At 44.5% G+C, this 24,925-nt stretch overlaps 1 protein-coding gene and 1 pseudogene across 2 annotated transcripts; one reads left to right on the forward strand and one right to left on the reverse strand.

Moving 5' to 3' along the window:
* The first annotated feature begins 977 nt into the window (after positions 1-977).
* On the forward strand, positions 978-19,882 carry SMAD4 (SMAD family member 4). Of its 2 annotated transcripts, XR_006680651.1 has the most exons (12): positions 986-1,362; positions 2,061-2,235; positions 2,948-2,977; positions 4,730-4,942; positions 7,817-7,936; positions 8,030-8,146; positions 9,675-9,725; positions 13,276-13,459; positions 15,347-15,515; positions 16,785-16,923; positions 17,404-17,515; positions 18,320-18,363. XR_006680651.1 is itself a non-coding variant. In XM_004702994.3 (11 exons), exons 1-11 carry the CDS (start codon positions 1,123-1,125, stop codon positions 18,529-18,531), a joined length of 1,650 nt encoding a protein of 549 aa, XP_004703051.1. In that variant the 5' UTR covers positions 978-1,122; the 3' UTR covers positions 18,532-19,882. The 2 variants fall into 2 exon arrangements, 1 of the variants encoding a protein (XP_004703051.1); XM_004702994.3 differs by lacking the exon at positions 17,404-17,515 and having other exon boundaries at positions 978-1,362; positions 18,320-19,882.
* Positions 10,154-10,226, reverse strand: LOC115871674 (annotated as a pseudogene).
* Positions 19,883-24,925: the final 5,043 nt, after the last annotated feature.

The following is a 24,925-nucleotide window of genomic DNA, read 5'->3' on the forward strand; positions in this document are numbered from 1 at the left end:
ATATAGAGAGAGTAAAAACGAGATCAAGCCCAAAAGTGTATCAGAGGGGAGATCAAGTGACAAGGTTTTAACGGTTCAAATCAGATTTATCGTCTTGAAAGACCACATTTAAAAAAATTCTTTCAATGTTAATTCCACATGTGGTAACTGTGTAACAGCTTTGAGGAATTGTCAGTCTGTTTAAAAGTGGCTTTACCATGTTGCAGGAGTGCTGGAGGTGTGCAGGTTACAAGTTGTGCTGCTAACTACAAGCCTTTCTACTACGGGAGAAAGGATAAGGGTTTTTACTCCTGTAAAGATTTATTGTCTCATGGCAATGAGTTGAGTTACCATATTCCAAACCTTCCAGAAATGTATGAGGTTTCCAGCTTCCCCTACCATTGCCAGTGCTTATCATTGCCCAGTGTTTTGATATCCCGGTATCATGGGTGTGTGGTAGTGCCTCACTGTGGTTTGGACTGGCCTTTCCCTGATGACTAGTGAATGCTGTTGAGCATCGTTTCTTGTGCTCATTGGCAGTTCCTTGGGGAACTCCTTCTTCAGATCTTGTACCTGTTGCCCTTGTCCCACTGATGCCAATGGTCTCTTCACTAAAGTGGGTGGTGGGAACTGGTAATAGCTTTAGAAACCTAGGTGGGGATGAATTTTCCATGCACCTTCGGAATCTGCATGTAGGTTCGCCAGCTCATTAGTTGACGAAGATTCATCGCCCTCTTTTTAAACAGCTCTGTGGAGCTTTCCTTGAGGTAACTCCTCCCAACAAGCCAGAGAGAGATTTGGTTGAGCATGCCCCTCTCTAGCCAGCTCTGAACTTTTCAGTTACAATAACAAAACCAGCCATCTTTTAAGTCACATTTCACATGAAAGCACCAGGCTTTGTGGTGTCTGTTGAGTCTTTGACTGATCCTCTTGAGTAATCTTTTCCCAAGTAATTGAATCTGCTTTGTGAAATGTGTTCTAATCCCTCTCTCTTTCTCTCTTTCAGGTTATCCAGACTATCATATGCTTAGCTCTTTTCCTTGCAACATTAGCTATTGTTTTTCACTCCCTCCAAAAGATCAAAATTGTTGGAGAAATTGGAGACATTTGCTCTAGAAGAAACAAGCCTCCCAAGTGGACAATATGTCTATTACGAATACACCCACAAGCAATGACGCCTGTCTGAGCATTGTGCATAGTCTGATGTGCCATAGACAAGGTGGGGAGAGCGAGACGTTTGCAAAAAGAGCAATTGAGAGCTTGGTAAAGAAGCTGAAGGAGAAAAAAGATGAGTTGGATTCATTAATAACAGCTATAACTACAAATGGAGCGCACCCAAGCAAATGTGTTACCATACAGAGAACACTGGACGGGAGGCTTCAGGTGAGTCTTGTCCTAGAGTGTGCCCCCCCCTCCCCCCCCACCTTGTCTTTGCATCCCATGTCAATACGCAGGGAATTTGTTTATGGAAGAAATGGCCTCCACATACTCAGGATGTATCTCAAAGGCATGCTTTGTTTTGTGTTTCAGGTTTTTGTGTGGTAAAATATGTATAACAAAACATTTGTCAATTCAACAGTTTTTACATGTATAGTTCAAGGACATTAACTATGTTCATCATGCTGTGCAAACAACCCCACTGTAGCTTTCCCAAATTATGTAGATATACAATAGCATATGTTTAATATGTCTATTATATAAAAAACATTCCAAAGAGAATGCAGGCATTCCCAGAGAACTCAGGGCGTTAGCACTTCCTTTCTGTAATTTTTCTGTACCATTTTCACCTATCACTATGTACTTACCTCCTATGCTTAATATTTTTCAAGAAATCTTACGTGGTTGATGTACTTCTAGTATTCACACGTGGATTCCACAGGAAATTCATAGTTTTCTACGTTTGTAACACCTGAGCCCAGGTCTTGAAATCATTTCCAAGTTCATGTTCTATTGTAGTGCTTTGTGATGGACATCTTGAGCTTGAGCTTTCTCATTTATGAATGAGACTTCTAAGACTCACTTGTAGGACTTGGAGATTACAGAGGACCTGCTGTTCAGCCAGTGGCCCTTTCTTTTCCTAGGTGGCTGGCCGCAAAGGGTTTCCTCATGTGATCTATGCCCGTCTCTGGAGGTGGCCTGATCTTCACAAAAATGAACTGAAACATGTTAAATATTGTCAGTATGCATTTGACTTAAAATGCGACAGTGTCTGTGTGAATCCATATCACTATGAACGCGTTGTCTCCCCTGGAATCGGTGAGTACACTTCACCATTCTCCTGAGAAGTATTAATTAAAAAAGGATTCCCAGTCGTATTTCCATTTTTCTGAAATAGCTATAGATTTGTAGGTCACTCAGGACTTCAGATATAATTAAGGAAGCTTTTTTGGTTTGTTTGTTTATTTTTGTTTGTTTTTATCAGTTTTATTGCCATACAATTTATGTGTCCATACAATGAAACACTTTAAATATATTAAAAAGAGTTGGGCAGTTATCACCACAATCAATTTTAGAACATTTTCTAAAATAAAACAGAAAAACCTCAAAGTGAAGGATTTTTAATGAAATAGAATTTGTTATTTAAATTTGAACTTGGAAAACTGGCCTGTAGTTTGGCAATTAAAATGGATTGGCAATTAAAATGGATTATATGTAGTTGTTATTTTTGCTCGCTTTTAAAACATAAAGAAAAAATACAACGGAAAGCATTTACTCAACTTGCTACCGTTGAGTTGATTGTAACTCATCATGATCCTGCAGGACAGAGTTAGATAGTCACATCTATATCCCAATTATAGAATCAATTAGTGTGTAGTTAATGCTTATTGTTAAATAAGTTTTTGATGACTTCTTATCAAGTGGTTCATAAAGTTTTATAATATGCTTTACACACATAGTATTTTAAATATATTGAAAATGTGTTCATGGTAATGACCAATGTCTTGTTTTCTCCTTTAAAAAAAATCAGATCTCTCAGGATTAACATTGCAAAGTAATGGTAAGTAAACTGTTTCTTGAAACTTTCTCTGTTTTCTTCTTTTGGGACGGGGATGATAGACCTAGGATGAATTTGTTGGTGTTTAGTAATATTAATAAGATATTAAACTCGTCTGCCTTAAAAATGTAAATTTTTTATTCTCCCATGGACCAGCGTTTATCACTGCACATAAATTGCTTCTTGGCTCTTTGGTTTTTGGGGTTTTAGGTTTTAATTCTTAAATAGCAGCCCAAATCCATACTCACTATGGTGTCAATTCTAGCTCACGGTGACTCTATATAAGGTTTCTAAGGCTGTATGTCTTTTGGGAGCAGACAGCCTCATCTGCCTCCCATGGAGCAGCTGGTGGGTTTGAACCACCAACCTTATGGTTAGCAGCCCAACATGTACCCGACAGCACTGTCTGGTTCCCTAAAGTACTAAAAAAGATGCTAGAGGAATGGCTATTTTGGAAGAAAACCTTACAGAGCTAGTTTCAAGATTATAAGTAATAATGCTTTATAATTACTAATCATGTACAACATAGCCTTTAAAAATACCAGCTAGATTCTGGTTTTTCTTCATTTCTGGCTAATAGTGATAATGAAGTAGCTGCTGATCACAACTGATTTGAATCGAGTTGTAAAAAAGAAAACGTGTCTTAAAGTAGGGAAGTGACGCACAGATGGTGTATGTGTGTGTCTGTTTTATTTTTAGTGTAGTATTTGAGAATGGAGTTGTGTTAAGTTATTAGCTCAGTTACTTAGAACATGTTAGTGAACTAAAATTTCTGTAAGGACATTTAATTAACTTGAAAATAAACTCCTATTACGAGGGCCCGCACATCTTAGGCAGCTATGGCGTTGTTGTGGAGGGAGCTTACCAAGTCCTTGAAGGGCCAGATACATCAAATGTTGACAAAAATGAGGGGGTGAAAACATGCAGGCGTCTGCTTTTCTTCCGCCCCACTCATAGTGGAGGGAGCCTGGGGCCTTTGGGCGTTTGAGCAAGTTTCTGAGAAGTGTGGGTTGCTACTGGGCACTGTGGTGTCTGGGAGGCTAACTCTAGGCCCCATCAGCACACAGGCACTTAGGGTAGGCCATACTTCTCTTCTTTACAAGTAAACACCTTTCAGAGGTATACTCTTCTCCAATCTGTGCTTTTGGAAATTGGCCAGGGGTGTTTGAGGTTTGGGAATGTAGTAATGGCTGTATCAGAATTTACCTGGTGAAGGAGGTTTCAGGGGGTGCAAGTTAAAAAAGCTCAGCACACTCTCCCTACCCTAAAGTTACTGCTGATTTGAGTGCTTATTGGATTGATGGCGCTGTGGGGTTGACAGGTTTCTTTTATTGGTTCTGGGACTATCGATTGCCGTAAGGCTCCCTCTAGTGGTAAGTTAGGGACAAGCCGCCTAGATTTGTCTGAAGAAACAGTACAAGGGCAGGTTACAAAGAGTGAAACAATTTTTTCATTGAATTGGAGCTGAGAAAGACCTTTCAGGATTATTACTGGAGACATTTGGAGTACTGCATGGCATCAAGTTTCAAAGAGTCAGTCTGATTGATTGATGATAAAATACCACCTCTAAATAAATGACTTTTGCTGTTAAAATAGTATGATTTTAAAAGACTTTGGGGAAAAATAAGTTAACATTAGTGTTATTTTTTACTACTGTTGATTTTAAGTGACGCTGTCTTGCTTGCTTATAAGACCCCTGTGTGTAGAAATAGAGACTGCGTAAGATTTTAAAATGTATTTTAATTGTCCGTATAGCTCCACCAAGTATGTTGGTGAAAGACGAGTACGTTCATGACTTTGAGGGACAGCCATCCCTGTCCTCCGAAGGACATTCGATTCAGACCATCCAGCATCCACCAAGTAACCGGGCGTCCTCGGAGACGTACAGCACCCCGGCTCTGCTAGCCCCGGCTGAGCCCAACGCAACCAGCACCACCAACTTCCCCAACATCCCCGTGGCTTCCACAAGTGAGTTGTAGACGCAGCAAGTTAAGCCTTACCCACTGTTCCATCTCTGTATCTAGCTGTGTGCCGTGAAACTCCAAATGGACTTAAAGAAAAGAAAGTGCTCTGGTATCTTTTATAAGTGAACAAGGATGAAATAGGGTTTGGGCTTAGTCTGCGGAAAAGGGGGTATGTGTAATTGATTTAATGGCTCTTGTATTGACTTTCAATTATTTGGAATTTAAGGGTTGGCATCTATATAGCACTCATTTAAATTCTTTATTGTGTAGTGCCCTGTAAGGTCCTGCGTCTTGAGCTTTCAGATAGATTTTCAAGAAATATTTAGCAAAGATTCTTAAAAAGTAGCTAACAAAAGTAATATTGAGCAAAGATGTTTATAAAGTTCTATATTAACGGCATTTCAAACTTGCCTGTGATTCAGTGTTTTTTTTTTTACTTTGTCTCAGAGGATGTTCCTTTATAATAATTGTCTCCATTTTCTATTGTGTGCACTTAGAACCAAAGACTGTGACAAACTTGTTTCAGTGCGTGTCCCTTCAGGTAGACTCTCAGTTCCTTAGTCTATTTGGATATAAAGCTAAGTTCTTCACATCTTCATGCTTTGGATGAGAAGTCATTGTCAAAAGGCTTCTTCCAGGAAGGCAGTGAACTGTGAGGTTCCACATTTCTTGGGGCCTAACCAAGGCAGTAACAACCTGGTTCTGTTAGTTTTCACAGTCACCAAAGGTGGGACTAGTCACTAGCAGTGTTCTGCTTGGAGAGGCGATCAGAGAACAGGTATGGCAGCTATGTGGGGTTCTCTGTACCTGGTTGCTAAGAGAATTGTGTCCAAGCCTGCATCTGATGATATATTTGGATCAACACTTTGCTAGCTGCTACCTCACGAAGCATTCTTACTCCCTTTACTTGACAATCAGATCACATCGAACCTCTGACTTTGCTCTGTGGAATAAACGGGACTCGCTTCTACACTGAGTCTTCAAGTGAAATATTCCAAATGTGCGTGTCCCCCCCTCCCCCACCCCAAACACTTAATTCATTTCTCCACTTCAGAGTGCACATTGAGATAAGCATTTCACCAAAGAGAACATACTCTAAGTGGATGACAGTCTTGGTATTTTGGGGGGGTTGTTTTCACAGTTGGATGGTAAACACTGTAGGCAAAATGCTCTCTTAGATCTTGGCCAGTGTGTTGGCCCCAGTAGAAGAGCTGGCAGACTGCTGTACCCGCCCACTGGGAACAGTGTGCTAGCAGCCCCTGCAGGGCTCTCCCGGGCTCGCACTGATGGTCCATGCACCTTTGGCCTCTGCAGATCCTCAGGGGTTCTTTCTAAATAGCAGGGGGACTTCAAAAAGTTGTGGACATTTGGAAGTTAAAAAAAAGGAGGAGCAAAAAAAAAAAGGAGGAGGATTTTCCCATGAACTTTTTCAGGCACCTTCTACCTGTAAGTTAAATTCATTTAGTTTTTTTCTCTGTAGTGACAGTTTCTATAAATTGGCTAATAGTATGTAGCATGTAAATGATTAAAAGCAAAAGCATTAACCTGTAAGGATAATTAACAAATTGTGGGGGAAGGGGGTGAGCAAGAAGGGAGATTGCTTAAAACATTAACAATGAGTAATTTGGGTGTATTGAAATCTCATAAGCCTTTGATTTTGTGATACTAGCTTTAGGGAACTGTGATTTGTAGAGACAAGAAAAATGGTTTCAATTCCTTGATATTTTGCACAATGAGGTCATTTACTGTTCCATCTGCTTAGATTCCCATCTAGATGAGAAACGAATACGGTTATGACAATGGCATACCAGTGACTACATTTCCATGCTTTCCAAATGAGAACTTGATTAAGCATTGTCTTAAGTGGACTTAATTAATGCTTATTTTAAGAAATCAGGTTTTTCTCTTTTAATAGAAAAGTCTTAAAAATGTCAGTTAGTAACCAATGACATAAAATCATTTTGAACGCACTTAAAAAAGCCAGAGAAAGGTTCAACCAAAAACCTGCCTCCTGGAGTTGATTTCAACTCATAGTGACCCTAAAGGGCAGAGTAGACCAGCTCCTTTGGGTTTCCAAGATGTCGTCATTACTAGAGCCTACAGGCCCATCATTCTCCTGGGGAGCTTGAACCACTTACCTTGTGGTCAGCAGCCCAACACTGTTCCCCTAGGGCACCTAGAGAAGGCTGATCCTGGTACAGTATAGGGAGAGAGGGGAACTAAACTTGTCCTTACCTTTTTTTAGTCCGGGAGTGTGCTGATACTGTTGAAAAGAAATTATTTTTAATATTTTAAAATAGACAAAAACACTCAAAAGGCTTTACTGAGATTTGTGGGTTTTTTAGTAGCAGATGCTACATTGATAATACAATGGAGGTATATCTTTTTAATTCTCTTACCTTTCACATCTCATCTAATTTAAAATAGTTACCGCTCAATTGTAATCTTCCTAAGTCCTAGCATCGTGCGATCACCAGTACAGGCACTGATAATTATTAACTTTCCAGTTTTCAACTTTTCTTGGGCCTGGGCTTTGGGGAGACTGACCAGAAAGCTCTGGAGAGAGGTGAATTGGATGACTCGGGGTGAATGAATGTGCGTCTGAAAAAGTGATTATGCTAGGCAGACATAATAGGAGAATTTTACTGGCCTTTGCAGAATATTTGTGAAGAAATGGACCTCTAACGTCAGATGGATATACTACTTTAAGAATTTCTTCAAGTTAAGGTTTGCCCATAAGGAACTTTGGATTTGTTTTGTTCGATGGGCTGTGATTGAGTTTCTGGTCTTGCCCCCTGTCACAGCTGTGGGCGTCACAGGCCCTTCTTTTGCATTCAGTGAGCCTGCCTCCCGTAGTAAGGCCTTCTTGTCCCCGCAGGTCAGCCGGCCGGTCTCCTGGCGGCCAGCCATAGCGAAGGCCTCTTGCAGATCGCCTCGGGCCCCCAGCCGGGACAGCAACAGAATGGATTCACCGGGCAGCCAGCGACTTACCACCATAGTACGTACACGCTTTTTACAGTCTTTCGAATCGTTGCGAAAAACAGGCAGCCTTTGTAAAAGCAAATTAATCCATGTGGGCCTTAATTTTTAGACAGCACTACCACCTGGACGGGAAGTAGAACTGCACCATACACACCTAATTTGCCTCACCACCAAAACGGCCATCTTCAGCACCACCCGCCTATGCCGCCCCATCCCGGACATTACTGTAAGCTCTTGTTTTTGTTGTAAGGGCTTTTTCTTTTTGAGGACTTTTTTTCTATTTTTTTTTAAACAAATGGTTTTACATCCTTTATTCATCCTACGATTTAGTTCCACTGCGGTTAGTGCTTTTTTGTATTTTTTATAGACGGTATTTTTCATAGTTGTGGTTTTCATTTCTTTGTTTCTGAGGAGTGCTGTTTCTTAAATACATTTACCTTTCCTTTGCTAATGTTTCATTAACACTACATTAATTTCCATTCATTTGTTTGTGTGCTTTGTATATGTTCTTCGATCCCATATGTATCTTCTATCTCCACCCTTAGGGGATGGGAACCCCTGTGGTGCCGAGATCTCAGGGTCCTCACCTCAGGATTTAGCAGACAGGAGACACAGATGTTGAATTTGTTGTTCACCTACGCAAGCGTGGTTGGGAACCGATAACCAGGGCCTGCACTTTCAGGGAAAGTAGGAATATCGGTCATTTGGTCTTAATAAAATCAAGAGGGGAATGCTTTCATATAAATTAAGTCCCTTTCCTTCTCACTATAAGACTGATATCACTGAAGATAAGGTATCAAACACAGAAAAGTGAACAGAAAATAAATAATACCTAGAATCCTACTACCCTGAGATTGCCACTCTTAGGATTTTGGCATGTTTTTCCTTCCAGTTATATAATGGGTATCGGTGAGTTGGGTCCTGGGGAAGGGCGGGAATTGTAATAGATTGTGTGTGTGTAGCTATAGATATTAGTGCATCCTCTTCTTTTTCAGTTAGGCTATTATTTTTCTATGTCATAAGAGACTAAGAGGAGGTTTGAAAAGTTTGTGGAAAAAATGAAATAAAAATATTATGGAAATGTCTGCAAGCCTTCTGCAAGCCTCTTTTATAGTTAGTTATCCCTGGCTGCGGGGAGAGTGTAGTTGTTAAGGAAAGACGGGAGATCTGTGCCCTTGGCTAGCTTTGTGAACCCTGAGGACTCACTTCGACTCCTGAAGCCTCAGGAGCGGTGGGTGGAATACCCGTGTCAAGGTGCTGTGCGGAGTAAATGTCGCAGTGTAATTCACAGGAGAGGCTTCGCACTGGGGCTTACACATAAAGTGCTCTTCACTGTAACAGCGACTTTTCTACTCTGTCGATGTCCTTAATTAATAGACCACACACACTTGTTTTTAGAATGGAACCAACAGTTTGAATTATTTATTATACATTGTATACTAAAGTGTGTAGTACATATTATGTGAATAATTCCTTTATAGTCTACATTTGATAGTGCATGTAAAACAATTTGTAAATTGCTTAATCGTACCTTACATAACCTTCAACTATTAACTACTTTTTATTAAATAACTCAAAAAGTAACATATATGTCTATTTGTGTATTGTAATCATTAAGTAATTTCGATTAAACGGTTAAGTCCTTAGACAAACTCCTAAGTATGATAATTGTATTTAAGTAAGGTTTATTAAAAGTTTTAGCAGTGAAAAACTTTTAATAAATAAAAATGGTTTTTTTTTTGTCTTTTCTTCAGGGCCAGTTCACAATGAGCTTGCGTTCCAGCCTCCCATTTCCAACCATCCAGGTAAGTGCAAAATCCTAGTGAAGAATGGGTTCTTCCTGTGTTTAGATTTTCTCTCTGGTAATTGAAGCAGGCATACATCATACGGCTCTTAATATAATTACAGGCTACTTGACCTTTTCAGAGAAATAAACTCCCTGTGGCATCACTTCATACCTAGTTTAAGAGCAGCTCACACTGAGCAGACACACTGTCAATATTTGATTCATTTTAACTGTCTCCAAAAGAAGAGAGTATTTTCAGGGAAAATACCAAGTACTGACATTTGTGTTTCAGCCTTGAGTACATATCCAGAAGAAAACGGATTTTTAAAATAGAACAGTTATAAAAGTGTAGCTAAAAAGCAAAAGAAGAAATTTGAGTGGATATTGAAAGAAAAGTACTGTATATACTCATGTATAAGCCGAGTTTTCCAGCACATTTGGGGGTTGGGGGGAAGTTCCGGGCGGGGAAAAAAACCCCCAGAAAACCTGCTAGACAAATTCTAAAAGAGCTGTAACACTTCCAGCACATTTTTATGCGGTTTTTGTGGTAAAATTAGGTGCCTCGGCTGATATTCGTGTCGGCTTATACTCGAGTATATACGGTAATTCTCTGCACCTAGCTAAAAGTTTCAGGAATCCCTGGTGAAATGGGACTGAACCAGTTTTGTGGGTTATATTATACTAGCACAAATAAACGACTAATGGTTTTCCCCAATTTACAGTTTGTAACTACTTTTCAAATTGTAAAACTAAACCCACTCCCATCCAGTTGATAAAGACGAGGCAAAGTATCAGAAAAACCAAACCAAACTCACTGCCATCGCATGGGTGCCGACTCATAGGGACCCTGTGGAGCACTGCCCCTGTGAGTTTCTGAGGCCGAGAGTCTTTTTGAAATTATTTTTCAAATGAAATTGGCACATAATCCACCTGTCATGTAATTCTCTAGTTCAATCATATCAAGATGGAAACCTTTATGGGAGTAGAAAGCCCCATCATTCTCTCAAGGGGTAGCCAGTGGTTTCAAACTGCTGACCTTGCAGTTAACAGCCCAACATATAAATCACGCCACCAAAGTGTAGAACTAGAAGAGAAAATGGCCACGATTTTAATTTATGGCTCCCCTCCACTTGCTTCACAGCCAGCCTTCTTAACTTAAAATAAAACATATAAATATGTTATTTCAACTAATTGCCCAGCTTTTTTTCCCCTTGAATGGTAAACTCAATTTTCCTAATTAGAAAAAACCCAAAACCCTCTTGGTTAGATAGAATTTCAAGCATATACCAAATAGGCTAGAGGAGGGAATGCCCAGATTTTGGCTGTTATTAACAGCCAGTCATATTTTGTTCCTAAGTGGCCTGCTTTCCCACTTCTGCCTGATTTGCAAGCACAAATATAAGTATTTCAGTATACGTTTTTAAAACATAGGCATAGTACTCAGAATGATCGATTTTTAAGGATAAGCTTATAGCTCCCCAAACAGACCTGCACAATTTTCCTGACCAGTGTTTTGTTGTTGATTATTTTGGTCGACAGATTGACTACAATTTTCCTTCTTTTTTTTTTTTAATGCAGGAAGATCTTTGTGCTTACATTTTTTTCCTGCTGATTTAGGAGACAAAATGGAATTTGGGTGAGGAGAAAAAGATGAAATAGGGACATCTACCTGTTTGTTATATTTGCTTCAACCCCCCCCCCCCCAAAAGCCCCATTGGCCACCAAGCCAATTCTACCTCTTAGTGACCCCTGTGGTGTTTTAAAGACTTGAATTCCTCATAGAGGCAAACCGCCTTATCTTTGTCCCCAGGAACGGCTGGTGGGTTGGAACTGCTAACCGTTTGGTTAGTAGCCTAACCTGCAATACTACCTTATCTAGTGGGTTGGTGTTTAATATGCAGTATTTGAGTATTGATGATTCAAAACTTTGTGATTATTGCCTTTTTAATAAGCATCTTTATTGAGAAATGTAACACATAGAAAAGTATATAAAGCATTCAGTGGAATGCATTACATTAGAACCTACCCCTATGTACCACCCAGACTGAGAATCAGAAGAGCCTCTGGTAGCACCCTAGAAACCTCCCACCCACGCTTTGAATGGGTGTTGTTTGTTATCTTAGTGTTTTGTATTTTTAAAGTGATGAATACATCCCTAAGTTATGTAGTGTAGTCATTCTAACTAAACTTTTGCTTGCTTTTGAAATTATATAAATGGAATCCCTGTATCAGGATCTTAATTGTGTCTACACATGAATAAATTTTGATGAGAAGAGAAATCTAGAGACAAAGAACTTTTTAACTGGCACTGAGATGGTTTCATTGAAAGTCAGTTGTGGCCCCTAGCAACTGGGGTGTGGGATCTCTCCTCTTAGAGCTTAGTGGGCACTAGTCTGGGGGAATAAAGCTAATCAACCTGCCCTGGTTGGGGTGGTGAGGGGTGGGAAGGGGTAGTGGGCCTGAGCCAGATCCTTGGACTCAGCTGTGGGGCCCTCAGTTGTCTTTGGCCGCGGGATAGCTTTGTGTTGTCCTTCCTACTGTGGAACTGAGACCTCACTGAGACCTACTGGCTCAGGTGAGTAGGAATCAGTCACATTAATGAGCATGGAGCAGGTGTGCGGCTGGGGCAGCCTGCATGGATGGAAGCAGGAGAAAAGGAGTGGGGTTTCGTAGTGGGGCTGATCCTGAAAGGGCCTCTGAGTGGTTGTGGGAGGGCATGGGAGAGAGACACGTTTAATGGGATCAGTCACTTAAACTGAAGTGGTTTTGACTGAGTATTAATGGACCTCAGTGGAGTTTTGCCACAAGACTCTTCTTCATTTATCTGTGTTGTGAACAAGACTCTTCTAACTCGTGTCTCTGCTAGGAGAGCTGTTTGCAATATCTCCCTCACCAATTTATCTCGACTGCAACTACTCAAAAGTCTTTCTTCTAAGTGTGACCTGGTGATTATGTTATTTCCCTGCTGAAGAGCTTGAAGCGCTGCTGCTCCCCTAGGCGGCTTGACCAGAGCTTGAAGTTCACACCCTTTCCTGAGCAGGGCAGTCTCTGTTCCTGGGCTCCGCCTGCTGCTCTCAGCACATTTCTCCCTGTGCCCTGAGAGCTGACTTGGTCACCACTCTCGGTTATTTGTGCACATGCTGCTCAGTGCACATAAATCTGCTATCATTACATTAGTTTTCCAAAGCTTTTAGGGAATTGCAATTATGTTTTTTAAAGTGGGGGGATACTACCCTCTTGGGGCACTGGAATGATCTATGGGGGCTGCAACAGAACTGGCTATACTTTATCCAGGACAATGGGCTATATATAATAAAACGGTTTTTAATTGCTCAGCAGTAATCTTTTTTCTCTGAAAAGGGGGCAATAGGCGACTTAAAATTAGGCACCTGTGAATTCCAGCCACAGTAGCTATTCGTTATCTCACCTGTCTACCCAGGAGTGGCAGTGGCTCAGGTCTCCTGAGGGGATGAGAGAGAAAGAGCACATTATCCCGTGAACCAGAAATGAAAGCCACATCTCTCTCACACACCCCTCGGGGCTCGCTTTCTCCCTTCTGCCTCCTTTAGCTCCTGAGTACTGGTGCTCCATTGCTTACTTTGAAATGGACGTTCAGGTGGGAGAGACGTTTAAGGTCCCTTCAAGCTGCCCGATTGTTACTGTGGATGGCTACGTGGACCCTTCAGGAGGAGACCGCTTTTGCCTGGGTCAGCTCTCTAATGTTCACAGGACAGAAGCCATTGAGAGAGCAAGGTATGGTGTGTTAGTCTGGGTGGACTAGAGAAACAACTTCATAGACACTCGTGTATAAGAAAGAACTTTATATGAAAGAGTAATTGTATGTTAAGAAATCATCCCAGCCCAGTCCAGTCAAGTCCAGAAGCCCGATATTAGCTCATCTGTCGGATTCCAGTCTGAAAGTTCCTCTTTAGCCTCTCAACACATGCAATGATGCTGAATGTGGGAAGATCACAGGCCAGTGGATGGAAAGTCTTATGGATCCAGTGGTATTAGAAACACCTCAATGCTGGCAGGGATCTCCGTGTGGCTCCCCCAGCTCCAGGACTCTAGCATAGCTCCAGGTGTCTTGTCAGCAGGAATGTCTCCCAGGGAGTGTGTGCCCCGCCTCCAGCAACCTATGTATCTCCTTAGTGCCTCTAAATGAGGTCATCAAGCTGCGACCTGATTGACCGCTAAGCCCCACCCTTTCACTTTTAATAGTCTCAAATTGACAGCAGATTATGTAACTACCACACACGGCTAGTTAGAAAATGAGCTCAGGACATTGTCTTGTATATACATTTATGCGTCTTGATAGAGATCTCAGAGTTCTTGAGTGGACAGGGTGGGGGCCGGGGGAGTTCTTGAATGGGCAGGGAGTGGGGAGAATATCTTGAAAATTCAAAATTTGTGAGCATTCCATTTTATTTGTAGATGTTTCTTATTGAAAACACAGTGATTAAAGGTAGCCTTTAAATAATACATTTTTTTAAGTTAGTAAAGTTTTGTGTTTCAGAAAAGTAACTAGATCTTTAGGAACCTAGTTTAGAAACTAATTTTTTCTGAATCTGTATGATCTCTACAGATCACTGTAAGGAATTGATTTTAAAATGAGGATACATGTCTACCCAAAGATGTCTCTTACAGTGTTATTTTTAACGTTGGCATTTGATTCCAAAAGGGGGTACCTAAACCAGTGGCCGTGGAACTGGCTCTGACTGGTGACAGAACCCCACTTGGGTAGGGTCAGGACTGAGTTCCTAAGCTCGTCCCTCCCGGCTGTGGCCTTTCTTCTGAGAGACCTCTGCCTGTGCGTGTTACCGACCCTTCCTTCAGCAACCTGGCTGTTGGAAGCCCAGACTGTCCGGTGCAGCTGGCTGCAATAAAACCCTCTCACTTTCAGGCTGACAACCTGCACAAACCAATGGAAGTGTGGACGTGCTGTAATTCTTAACTCTTGACCAGCCAGCAATCATGGGGCATAAAGACACAAGTCAGCAAAGGGTTAACACTTAAACAGCCCCCTCTTTTTTTAATAGTCATTATTTTGTATAGCCCAAAATGTCACTTAAAAGTTTGTGTACTTAAGTTTAGGGACTACATACCATTAACTCTTTAAGGATTGTGTGTATATAAAAACGGGTACTCTTACTGTCACTAACAGTGTGGCTTTGACTCGCTGCTTGGTCTCTATGTTAGTGCTGTCCTAATGGGACTTGCATTTCAGTAGTCCCTGTGGCTGTTAGATGTCAGCGTGGGCACTATAGCTACGAGCCATACTTTCCTGAGCTAGAGCCTGGACACAGCACCACAGAGCTCCTGCGTTGAGAAGGTGGGAGAGCGCATGTTAGAGGCTGCTGATACCCAGCAAGAGTGACACAGGACGGGACTTCTAAAAGTTGGTGGAGAAATGCAATTGGAACAGAATGGAGTTTTTCTGTGAACTTCTTGATGACTCCTCCTCATACACAGATAGAAAAAAAACAATAAATCAAAATCTTTATAAGGCATATCTTGTTTCTAGTGTTCTGCGATGTCCTTTCTAGTTTTTCAACATCGGCAAGTTGTATAACCTGAACTACAATTTATTTTTTATATTTAGCAATTGAAATGTATTATCTTCCATTTCCCCCCCCTAAGGTTGCACATTGGCAAAGGTGTGCAGCTGGAATGTAAAGGGGAAGGTGATGTTTGGGTCAGGTGCCTTAGCGACCATGCGGTCTTTGTACAGAGTTACTACTTAGACAGAGAAGCCGGACGTGCACCTGGAGATGCTGTGCACAAGATCTACCCAAGTGCATATATAAAGGTTAGTTGGACGTTTTCTTCAATATTGTAGACCTGGGAGGCTGTTTGCTGTGTAACAGACTTGACAGGAAGGTTGGAGGAATAGGCAAATGCTTCCTGTGTATTAGATGATCAGAAATTATGTTTGAGTATAAAACATGTTTTCTGGGCTTCACAGATGCGATCCATTATCTGGTTTTGTGAGTGCATTCATCCCTAGTGTTTTACTAAAACATTGTAGAATAATACAGAGGCTCTAAAAGAAAATGCCTATTTAATTCTAAAATTAATCCCTCCCCTTAAAACCCATCTCTTGTTTGGTTGAAAATTGAGCCACAGGGCCAGACTTGAAGATGGGACTCAGGACTGCAGTCTTGGGGCTTCCACTCGTCTCTGGTTACCAGTAACCCACATCTTTTTAACTTTGGGTTTTGTTCCACATTGTACTCCACTCTGTTCAGAACCTCCCCGTGTGATCCTCCTCAGAGCCGTGGGTAGTGGAAGCCAAGAACTGTCTTGTTCTTCTGGTCTCAAGCTTGTGGAGGCCAATGTTCTCATGGTCCCTTAGTCTACTGGACTCACTGTTTCCATGTGTCTTTGATTGGCTCCACTTCTCTTTCTTCTGGAGAGGGAGTTTATACCTTAGATGGCTGCCCACCAGCTCTGAAGAACCGAGTCACCACTCCCCAGAGTAGGATGGAGAACATTGTCTTTGTGAACTGGGTATGTCACCTGACTGTGGTGTCTTCCCAGGCTATGATCCTGAGCCCCCAGACTCCATAGCTTGTTCCCTGGAGGTGTTTGCTTATGTCTGGGAAGTTTTCATAACTTTGCCCCCTTATAGGCTCCACCATATTCACTGATATATTTACAGCATAAATAAGTACACATGTAGAAATAGCCTCTGTCAAACCTGTGGTCTATTCCTGGCATGTATTCTCGTCCATTCTCCTTCCCACGGCCATTCAGTTGGGTGAGACCTTCCCAGAGGTCCCAGGCCAGGGAGGAAGTTCTGACTCTGCAGGACTTTAGGGAAGCCCTCATGGGGGTTGTGATCCCAGCACCTGATACAGTCGTATGCTCTGGCCTCAATTCCCGAAGGACCGGGTGGTTTGGTCAGGGACTACATGTGTATCTATCTGACAAGCTCCTTCATCTTCAGAGATGGGGCCAGGTTAAGACCTCTCCTTCCCCCAGTGGTAATTAGGACCATCAGTGTGAGGCACTGGGCATCGGGTCGAGAAAGGAGTCAGCAGGAACATTCCTCTTGTTCTGGATCTTCTTTGTACAGGTCTTCGACTTGCGCCAGTGTCACCGTCAGATGCAGCAGCAGGCGGCCACTGCTCAGGCTGCAGCTGCCGCCCAGGCAGCCGCCGTGGCAGGAAACATCCCGGGCCCGGGATCCGTCGGTGGGATTGCCCCAGCTATCAGTAAGCATGCCTTGGAGTTTTTCGGTTTAAAGTGTGATAGTTGGTGTTTTATCTTGATGCACCCAGGCGGTTAGTTCCTCCAAGTACAAGAGAAAGGCACGTGCTTTATCTGGGATGACGGTCTTGAACACGTGGCACTTCTTCGGGAGCAGTTGCCCTTTGCCCAGGACCCAGCGTTCCTCCTGATTGTGTCGCGGAGGGCATGTGGGGTAAAGGAGAGGAGGGCTTCCTGCTAGATCCCTGTGGCCCGCTTGTTGACAGTTGTTGATTCCTGCCTAGGCAGCAAGGGTGGGCTGTTGCCACGGAGGTACTTGCCTTTTGTAAGGAAAGCTTATTCCACGTTGGAATTTTTTAAGTTTGCTAAGCATGGAGCAAAACTTCAAGTGAGGGTGGTATTTTGATAATATGTAGACTGTTAATCTTAGGTTAAGATTGAACTGTGTGCCAGGGTTCACACTGATGGGGCATTTTTCACTGCAGAGTTAAGCTCCTGACTATAGACTTTTATGATGGAAACACGTGGCACCATCTTCCACGTCTGAAGGCATAACTAGTGACTCATTCAACCCCTGTTCTTAACCTCTTCAGTGTGGTAAGCAGATCACACTGGCTGAGAAAACTGCAGTGGCCCTGCCGTTTCTCTTCAGTACATGCCAGCTCCTGTCCTAGTTCCACTGTGCTGTGGGTGAATGCAGCCTGGCTCTCTGTGACTGCATGTCCTGAGTGCACAGCTAGCTGCTAGCGTCGCCAGGGGGGTTCCGTTCAGGAGTTTACAGTCTAGAAGTAGATAACAACAGGCTCCCCTTGAGAGTTTGATCCTTTTAAAAATGTGGACATCTAAAACCAGGACTAGCGAGTTTTGATGTCACAAACACGCTTTTACGAAAGAGTCTGCACGGCTTACCGAGTTTCTCGATTTCAGCTGCTGCCCCTCTGAGTAGTGTGAGCGCTCTCATTCTCTCTGCTGCATGCAGCAGTGAGCAGCACCATGTGGGTCTCCCAGAAGGCCGAGGGGAACCAGGAGTAGTCACTGTCCCATCCCTCCTCATGTCTCACTCGGAGCGAGGCTGTGTAGACAGCTAGTCAGGCTCTTAGAATCAGCCTGTGGACACTGACTCCCCTGAAATATTGTTGTTTCTTGTCCCGTCACCTCCACTTCTACAGCAAAGCCCAGGTGGGGGTCTGGTGGAGTGTCATGGTTTACGTGGTACCTAAGGGACGCACATAGGACATAGGCTAAAGGTGTCTGTGCCTGTTGACAGTTTAGATCTGAAGTGAAGTGCTGAGGAGAAGGAAGTAAAGGGAGAAAGCGGGTCACTTGATTCACATAGGAACATAGGGAGGATGGAGACAGCCCAGCTGGGTGTCTGACGCCGCGTCTTGATCTTCCTCTTAGGTCTGTCTGCGGCTGCTGGCATCGGTGTGGATGACCTGCGCCGCCTGTGCATCCTCAGGATGAGTTTTGTGAAGGGCTGGGGACCTGATTATCCCAGGCAGAGCATCAAGGAGACCCCCTGCTGGATCGAGATCCACTTGCACCGGGCCCTGCAGCTACTGGATGAAGTCCTTCACACCATGCCCATTGCCGACCCCCAGCCGCTCGACTGAGGCCGAGTGTCTGTGAGGGCCACCCACCCACCCACCATTCGGGTCCCTGATGCTGCCAGGAGAGTGGACTCTGACGTATAATCCTGTTTATAATCTGAAGATCTGTTTCACTTTTGTTTGCTTTATCTTTTCATCAAAGGTTGAAAAATGGGTTTGCTGCCTTGCTCCTAGCAGACAGAAACTGGATTAAAACAAAAAACAATTCTTTTTTCCCCCCTCTCTATTTAGAACTTTTCAGGCATGGCTCAGAACTTGAAGATCATGAAAAACACATTCTTTACCAAATCTTCACCAGTTATGTATGAAGGAATCATTCCAGTGCTGGAAAATGTAGCCCTTTCAGATGTCTTAGAGCCTTTTATATGCAGAACATTAGTGTGTTGTTCTCCAGAATAAATTTCATATTGCTGATTTTAAAGGCAGAGAAGTTATCAGCGTTAACTCACCTATGCTAGTCTGTGTGCAAGCTGTTACTGTTGAACATAACTTTACTCCAAAATAGTGTGCCATGTGGGTGACTTAAGTTTCCCAAAAGCAACTTTACTCTGTTTTTAAAAAATATGACAGCAATGTATTATAACCTTTTCCCAAAAAACCCATATTTTTTGGCAAGTTAAACTAGAGAGGATGGTTTTGATTCAGGTTGTCTTGCAACTTCAGTTTTATTTTTGCCAAGACAAAAACACTAACCTTTGTGTCTATTGAGAATTCCTTGAAACAATTAGACCAAATACAAAGTGACATTTAAAGTGACACGTGGGGAAAAAAAAAGACACATGTTGGCCCCACCTGGTGCCTGGCGGCACATCGAGCAGGGCTGCTTCTACCCGGTGACACAGTCGGTCGTCCTCTGTGTCTGCGCTTGAGGAAGCATTTCTTCCCCTCATTGATTCACAAAGAAAGCTTTTTGTATTTTTAAAAGCAGTGCCAGTCCACTTTATGGCTCACTGTTCTGCAAAGGTGGCAGGTGGGCCAAGGAATCATGAAGTTTTGGGAAACTGCTAAATTCGATGTCAGATGTCATGCAGAACAGTGGAACATTGTGGTTCACAATAGGTAGTTTGGATATTTTTGTACTTGGTTTGATGTGATTTTTTTTCATATACTGTTTAAATCATGTATGTTATGACATTGTTTAAAATTCAGTTTTTGTATTTTGGGGCAAGACTGCAAACTTTTTATATACCTTTTGGTTAATCTAAGCTCATATCAATTGGCAGTGACTTTGTATGGAGAATCTCAGTAGACACCTTGCAGCTGTATTGACTGTACAAACGACACAATATGTATGCTTTTGACCTAGCTAGTAGCATAAATAAAACGGAATCTCAGCATACCAAGTGGAATTCTAGGCTTGGGTTTAAGTTGTTTTGTTTTCCCTTGCCCTCCGGAGTCCAGTCTCTGTGTGACAGGCAGCCTCACTCTCCCTCACCTCCCGCCAGGACTTCCCAGGGCCTCCCTCGGCCATTGTCTGACAGACAGATGGATTGCTTACCAGAAGAAGAGTGTGAAGTACGACCCAGGAGTATCTTTCCGATGCTTTTGCTTTGGACGTGGAGGACCTTTATGAAAGGAGGGTTTTTAAGGTGTGTGAGAAGTTCGAGCCAGAAGCACTTGGCACCTGGTAGCCATCACGTTCTACTTTACTCAGCAAGTGTTCTCCTTCCTTGCCGTGCAGCGTTTGTTCCCCAGTTCAAAAGCCCTTCTCGGTACTCTCCCAGTACCCCAGGCTTGCCGATGGCTACAGCTGAAGTATCCAGCTTGCTTCCGGTTTCCTTCCGTGTCTTCCGCTTTTACAAGGACTTTTCTACCAACTCATTTGTACTCTGAAGTGTACTTACATATACATTGGCTTGAAAGAACTACTTTTAACTGCTCACATTTGGGTGTGGGTTTTATTGGCAGGTTTAAAAGCTAAAGAGCGTTCTTTTTCAGAAGTGACTCTGAAGACGAGGAGTGACGGGGAAGCGTTTTGGAATAGGCGGCGTTTCGCCTGCCTCTGTGCTGTGCGCGTGAGTCATGCAGTCGTGGAGTCCGCTGGCCCTTTTCTGCTCTAAGGGAGGTTCTCCGGTTTAGTCACCCGGGGAGGTGTGGCAAATCTTTACTAAAAACCTCTCTGTGGTCAAGCCATCTGCATGGATGGATTTCTGCCTCTCACAAACCATGCTGACTGCTTGCTTTGTATTGCTACCTAGATTCTGTACATGCTTTTGAACAACACATGCGACGATCAGTGCTTCTTGAGAGCTTAGCTGCGACAACCGAGTCTGCCTTTAACAAATGAGACTGGGGCCCACTGGGTTTGACGTCGCGTGTCTGTTTATAGGGTACAGTTGCTTCTGTAGTTCTTGGAGTCTGATGAGTTTGAGGACGGGGCTACAGATGGGTTTTCTCTACCTAACTCCTACCGCCAAGGCTTCCAGAGCGGTGGTGGATTTTGGTGAGAGCGGACTGCGATGAGGCACTTGGAGGCCCATTGCACTTCCGGTCAGTGCCTCCAGTGCCTCATCACGCGGGCCCTTCTTGGGGTGGCCACCACAGAAAGGTGTCGACTCTTCCTTCTCCTATACTGGACTGCACTTAACTCACTGCCACCCAGTCAGTTAGGACTCATAGCGACCCCATAGGACAGGGAGCACTGCCCTGGGAGTTTCTGAGACGGCGACTCTTCATGGGGGGAGAAAGCCTCTTTCTCCCGGGATTGGTCTGGTACTCTGATGATACTAGACCACTGCCAGATAAAGACATGGCTCCTTTGTAGTGCCCGAAGCCCCAAATACCCCGTCGGAGGCTCCCATTCCTCCTGTAAGTGCCACAGGCTTCCCAGTCATCCGGGCAAACCAGACACACACAAGCTGTGTGCATTTCAAAATTTAAAAACCGCTTAGTTTTTTTTGGGGGGGAGGGGTGTGGTTTTAAGGGGGCATTTGCCATAAAAAACTGGAGGGCAATGTAAACATGTATTTATCATCTCTCTTCCCGATGTGACTGTTAATATTCTAGAAGCTTATTCTAGTTGTGGAAGGCGAGCTGTAGCTCTGTTATCAGCCGTGCCCCGTGTGGGGGCAGGAGAGCTTTACATCCCCACAGTGCTCCCTAGGTCTCCCTAGGCTGGAGACTGGCACTGCCGTTCCCGGGTTGGCGGAACTCACCGAGTCAGTAGTTCCTCCGAGGGTATTTCATGTGAAGTGACTTTGTTGAGAGCCCTTTGGAAGCAGGATGTAAACAATCATGTCTATAGTGTTCGCCCTTCCTCATTCATTAGGTCATTTTACTGGCATTGTAGTTAATGGTAGCAGATTGGCAAAGTGGAGCATTTAGGTGATTGAGGCAGATGATTCCGTGAGAGTCACTCCTGTGGGATCGTCAGTCAGCAGCTCTTGTGGGTGGAGGAGACATTAGCAGGGACCAGTCAGCCTGAAGAAGTCCCTTTTTTGCCGGGGTGGGGGAAATGGCAGGAGAGGTCTTGTTTTGGCGCTAAAGACAGATAACTTGTCAGTGGTCTCCTTACTTAGTCTACCTTGGCAAGATTGAATCTTTTATGTAGACTTCCCATTTTTCCTGACAATGAAGACACTTTTCTTTTCTCTTGTAAGACGAGGAAGGAGGTAAGAAGTTAGAGACCAGCCTCGTAGCAGGGGGTCCTCCGTCTCACCCCTTACGCCCCTACCTCCCACTTGTCCCAGCCCTGCTGGGGTGTCATCTGGGGCCTCCAGGATCAGTATGGGATGAAATGTCCCATGTAACCCACATTTGCCTTATTTAAGCACTAAAACTCCCTTCATTGTAGCCCTTTTGGATGGCGTTATTTAATATGTCAGAGAATATTGTGCGTGTGACCTTGGTGTGAGACAGAGGGGTGGGTGGGCAGGGGGTGGGCGTTAGCTGTCTTTGTTGACCTCGGGTCGCTAAGACAAGCAGGACCCTGGCCTTTCCTAAAGGCTCCTGGACTCTGGGTTTGAGTGCATTTTTTAGCATCTTCCGACCCTCCTCTGCGACAATGTCCACTTCGTGTGTGGTGGTTACAGTGCCTCCCTAAATGTCTTCCTCTCCCTCTGCTGATGTCACTATTTCTATTGGCTTCCGCGGCAACCAGGTATCCAAACTCAAAGACTGTTTGTCAAAAATGCAAATGCAACCTTTGGGGCAGGATCCAAGAAACTGGGCTGTCAAGTGTTGGAAAGGGCCTGTACACTGTGGCAGTTGGCATTCACAGTGCCCGCTTAGAGGGCTTTCTTGTTGCAGAGAGCAGTGAGTGAGCATCAAGTGCCGCCTGCCTTGTGGGAGGTGCTGCCAAGTCAGGTCAGCTCATGACGACCCAAAGTCCAGCAGAGGGAAACGCTGCCCCACGCCGAGCCCTCATCACCAAGTGGGAGCACCACGTGGAGGCCCTCGCTGCAGCTGCCGCGAGAAGCCATCCTGGGGATGGTCTTCCTCTTTGGCTCAGGCCCCGCTTTGCCAAGCACGTGCCCCTCCGGACGGCGTGGCCAAGACGGGAGGCAGTTTCCCCATCCTCACTTCCGAGGCGCGGTCTCACTTCTGCTGGCATTTCCTCACCAGCACTGTTCCAGGGCCGCTGATCTCCTTCGCGCTTCCTCCTCCACCCTCCAGTGTGAGGCGGCGATCAAAAACCCCGTGGCTTGGGCCAGGTGCACCTTCATACTCAAGATGAACCTTTGCTTTTCAGTGCTCCCCAGAGGCCTTTGGACATAGAGTTGCCTGGCGCAGTAGCGGTTTGACGGCTGCCCTGCGGCTCCTCACATACAAACGGGGCTTGTCAGGGTGATCAGAGTCAGCACAGGAGCCCGAGGAGGCAGGGCCGTTGCCCACAGGACACCAGCCACAAGCAAGCAACAAACGCTCCCGGTGTGGAGGGCGAGAGGGTAGCTTTGGGTCTTGCTTGGCTGCCTCTGACTTCTGGCCTGCCCCTGCTCCGCAGAGACGATTGACCTCTAGGTGCCTTTTTTGTGATTTTGGGGGGTCTGATTGATCGCCCTCCCCTTCCAAGGAGCAGCTTCAGGAACTGCTGATGTTTCTGGGGGTGAGGGGGTGGGTTTACCATCAGACTTGAACGAAAGAGGGCTTTCTGCCCGTCTTTGTCAAAATCCTGGAAGGACTGTGGCGGACAACTGGTGAAGACAATCATTTCTCTGGGGTGGGGGTGTTTCCTTTCATTTTAGGCCTGCTTCTCACCAGGTCTCAGAGCTAGTGTTGGTGTCCAGCCTGAAACTAAGGGTTGGAGCTAGGGCCAAAAGTGGTAGTCTAGTCTGAGCTCCACTTCTCATTTGCTGTGATTGCTGAGCACACTCGTTTACTTGGCTCACCTGTAAAGCAAGGGAGGTAGCGCCGACGAGTTCTCGCTGCTCTGCAGCTCTAAGTGGCCTTGCCCTCCGTGCAGCCATTTCTGGATTCTTCCCTACCTTGGCTCTGCTGTTCAAGGGCTATCTTGTTATTTCCACGTTGTGCAAAGGAAACTAGGCGCGACATTTTATTACTGTTCTCCTGCGGACAAGAAGTTACATAATTCGACCTTTAGCCTTCATTTTAACCAAAGGCCTAACACCACCTTGGGGGCTACAAGAAATATTTTTAAAAATAAGGGTGGGGGTGGGGAACCGTCAGTAAGTTTGGCAGCATCTCTGTTGAAAGTATCTTCAGGCCTTTTTTAAACCATGCGTGCTGTCCAGCTCTGCCGGCTGTGTGTGACTGAGGGCCTTGTGCAGGAATTTTTCTTTTTTTCCAAGTAAAATGGGTCGAAACCCTCTTGTCCAGGCCTAGTGATGTTAGAGGCCCTTCCTTTGGCTCTTTGGTTTCTTACCCATCTCTGCCCGGCTCCAGACAGCGTGGGTTAATGGTTTTGTGTGACTCCAGAAATCTCCCTGCGTGGATGACTCTACCCTTTCCCATGGGTACTTTTTAGGTCTGTGTTGGCGAGAAGGCTTCGGGCTGGCATTTACCTTTCAAGAGTTCTCTTCCAGCATACCTTGGTCTGGCCATGCGTCGTGAGAGCTAGGCTCCCACGGGGGCTCTGGGAAGTCTGAGCTGGAGAAGGGCTGCCACCAGCCGCCGTGGCCAAGGCTGCTGGTCATGGCAAGAAGGACTCACGGGCTTGGATCGGTCAAAGGCTATAAACAGTTGGCAAACTTCCTCCAAGAGTTGGGTTCTGGCCGGCGCCTTGGACATGTGATTTAAGGAACGAGCACAAAGGCTTGTGGGTGATGCAAACCTGGTGGGTGAGGAGTCGAGGTTGGAAGAGGGGGCTGGACTGATTGGGTGCCATGCCTGGGCCCCCGAGGAGAAGCTGCCTTTGGTTCCTGGTCACCAGAGGCTCTGGTAGCCCCTCTGGCATTCTGTACACCTTTGCCTGGTGGACGTCTGTGGCCGAAACACATAG

The sequence above is a fragment of the Echinops telfairi genome, unplaced genomic scaffold (assembly GCF_000313985.2).
Source record: "Echinops telfairi isolate 266 unplaced genomic scaffold, ASM31398v2 ScPeMD7_7400;HRSCAF=8409, whole genome shotgun sequence".
NCBI lineage: Eukaryota > Metazoa > Chordata > Mammalia > Afrosoricida > Tenrecidae > Echinops > Echinops telfairi.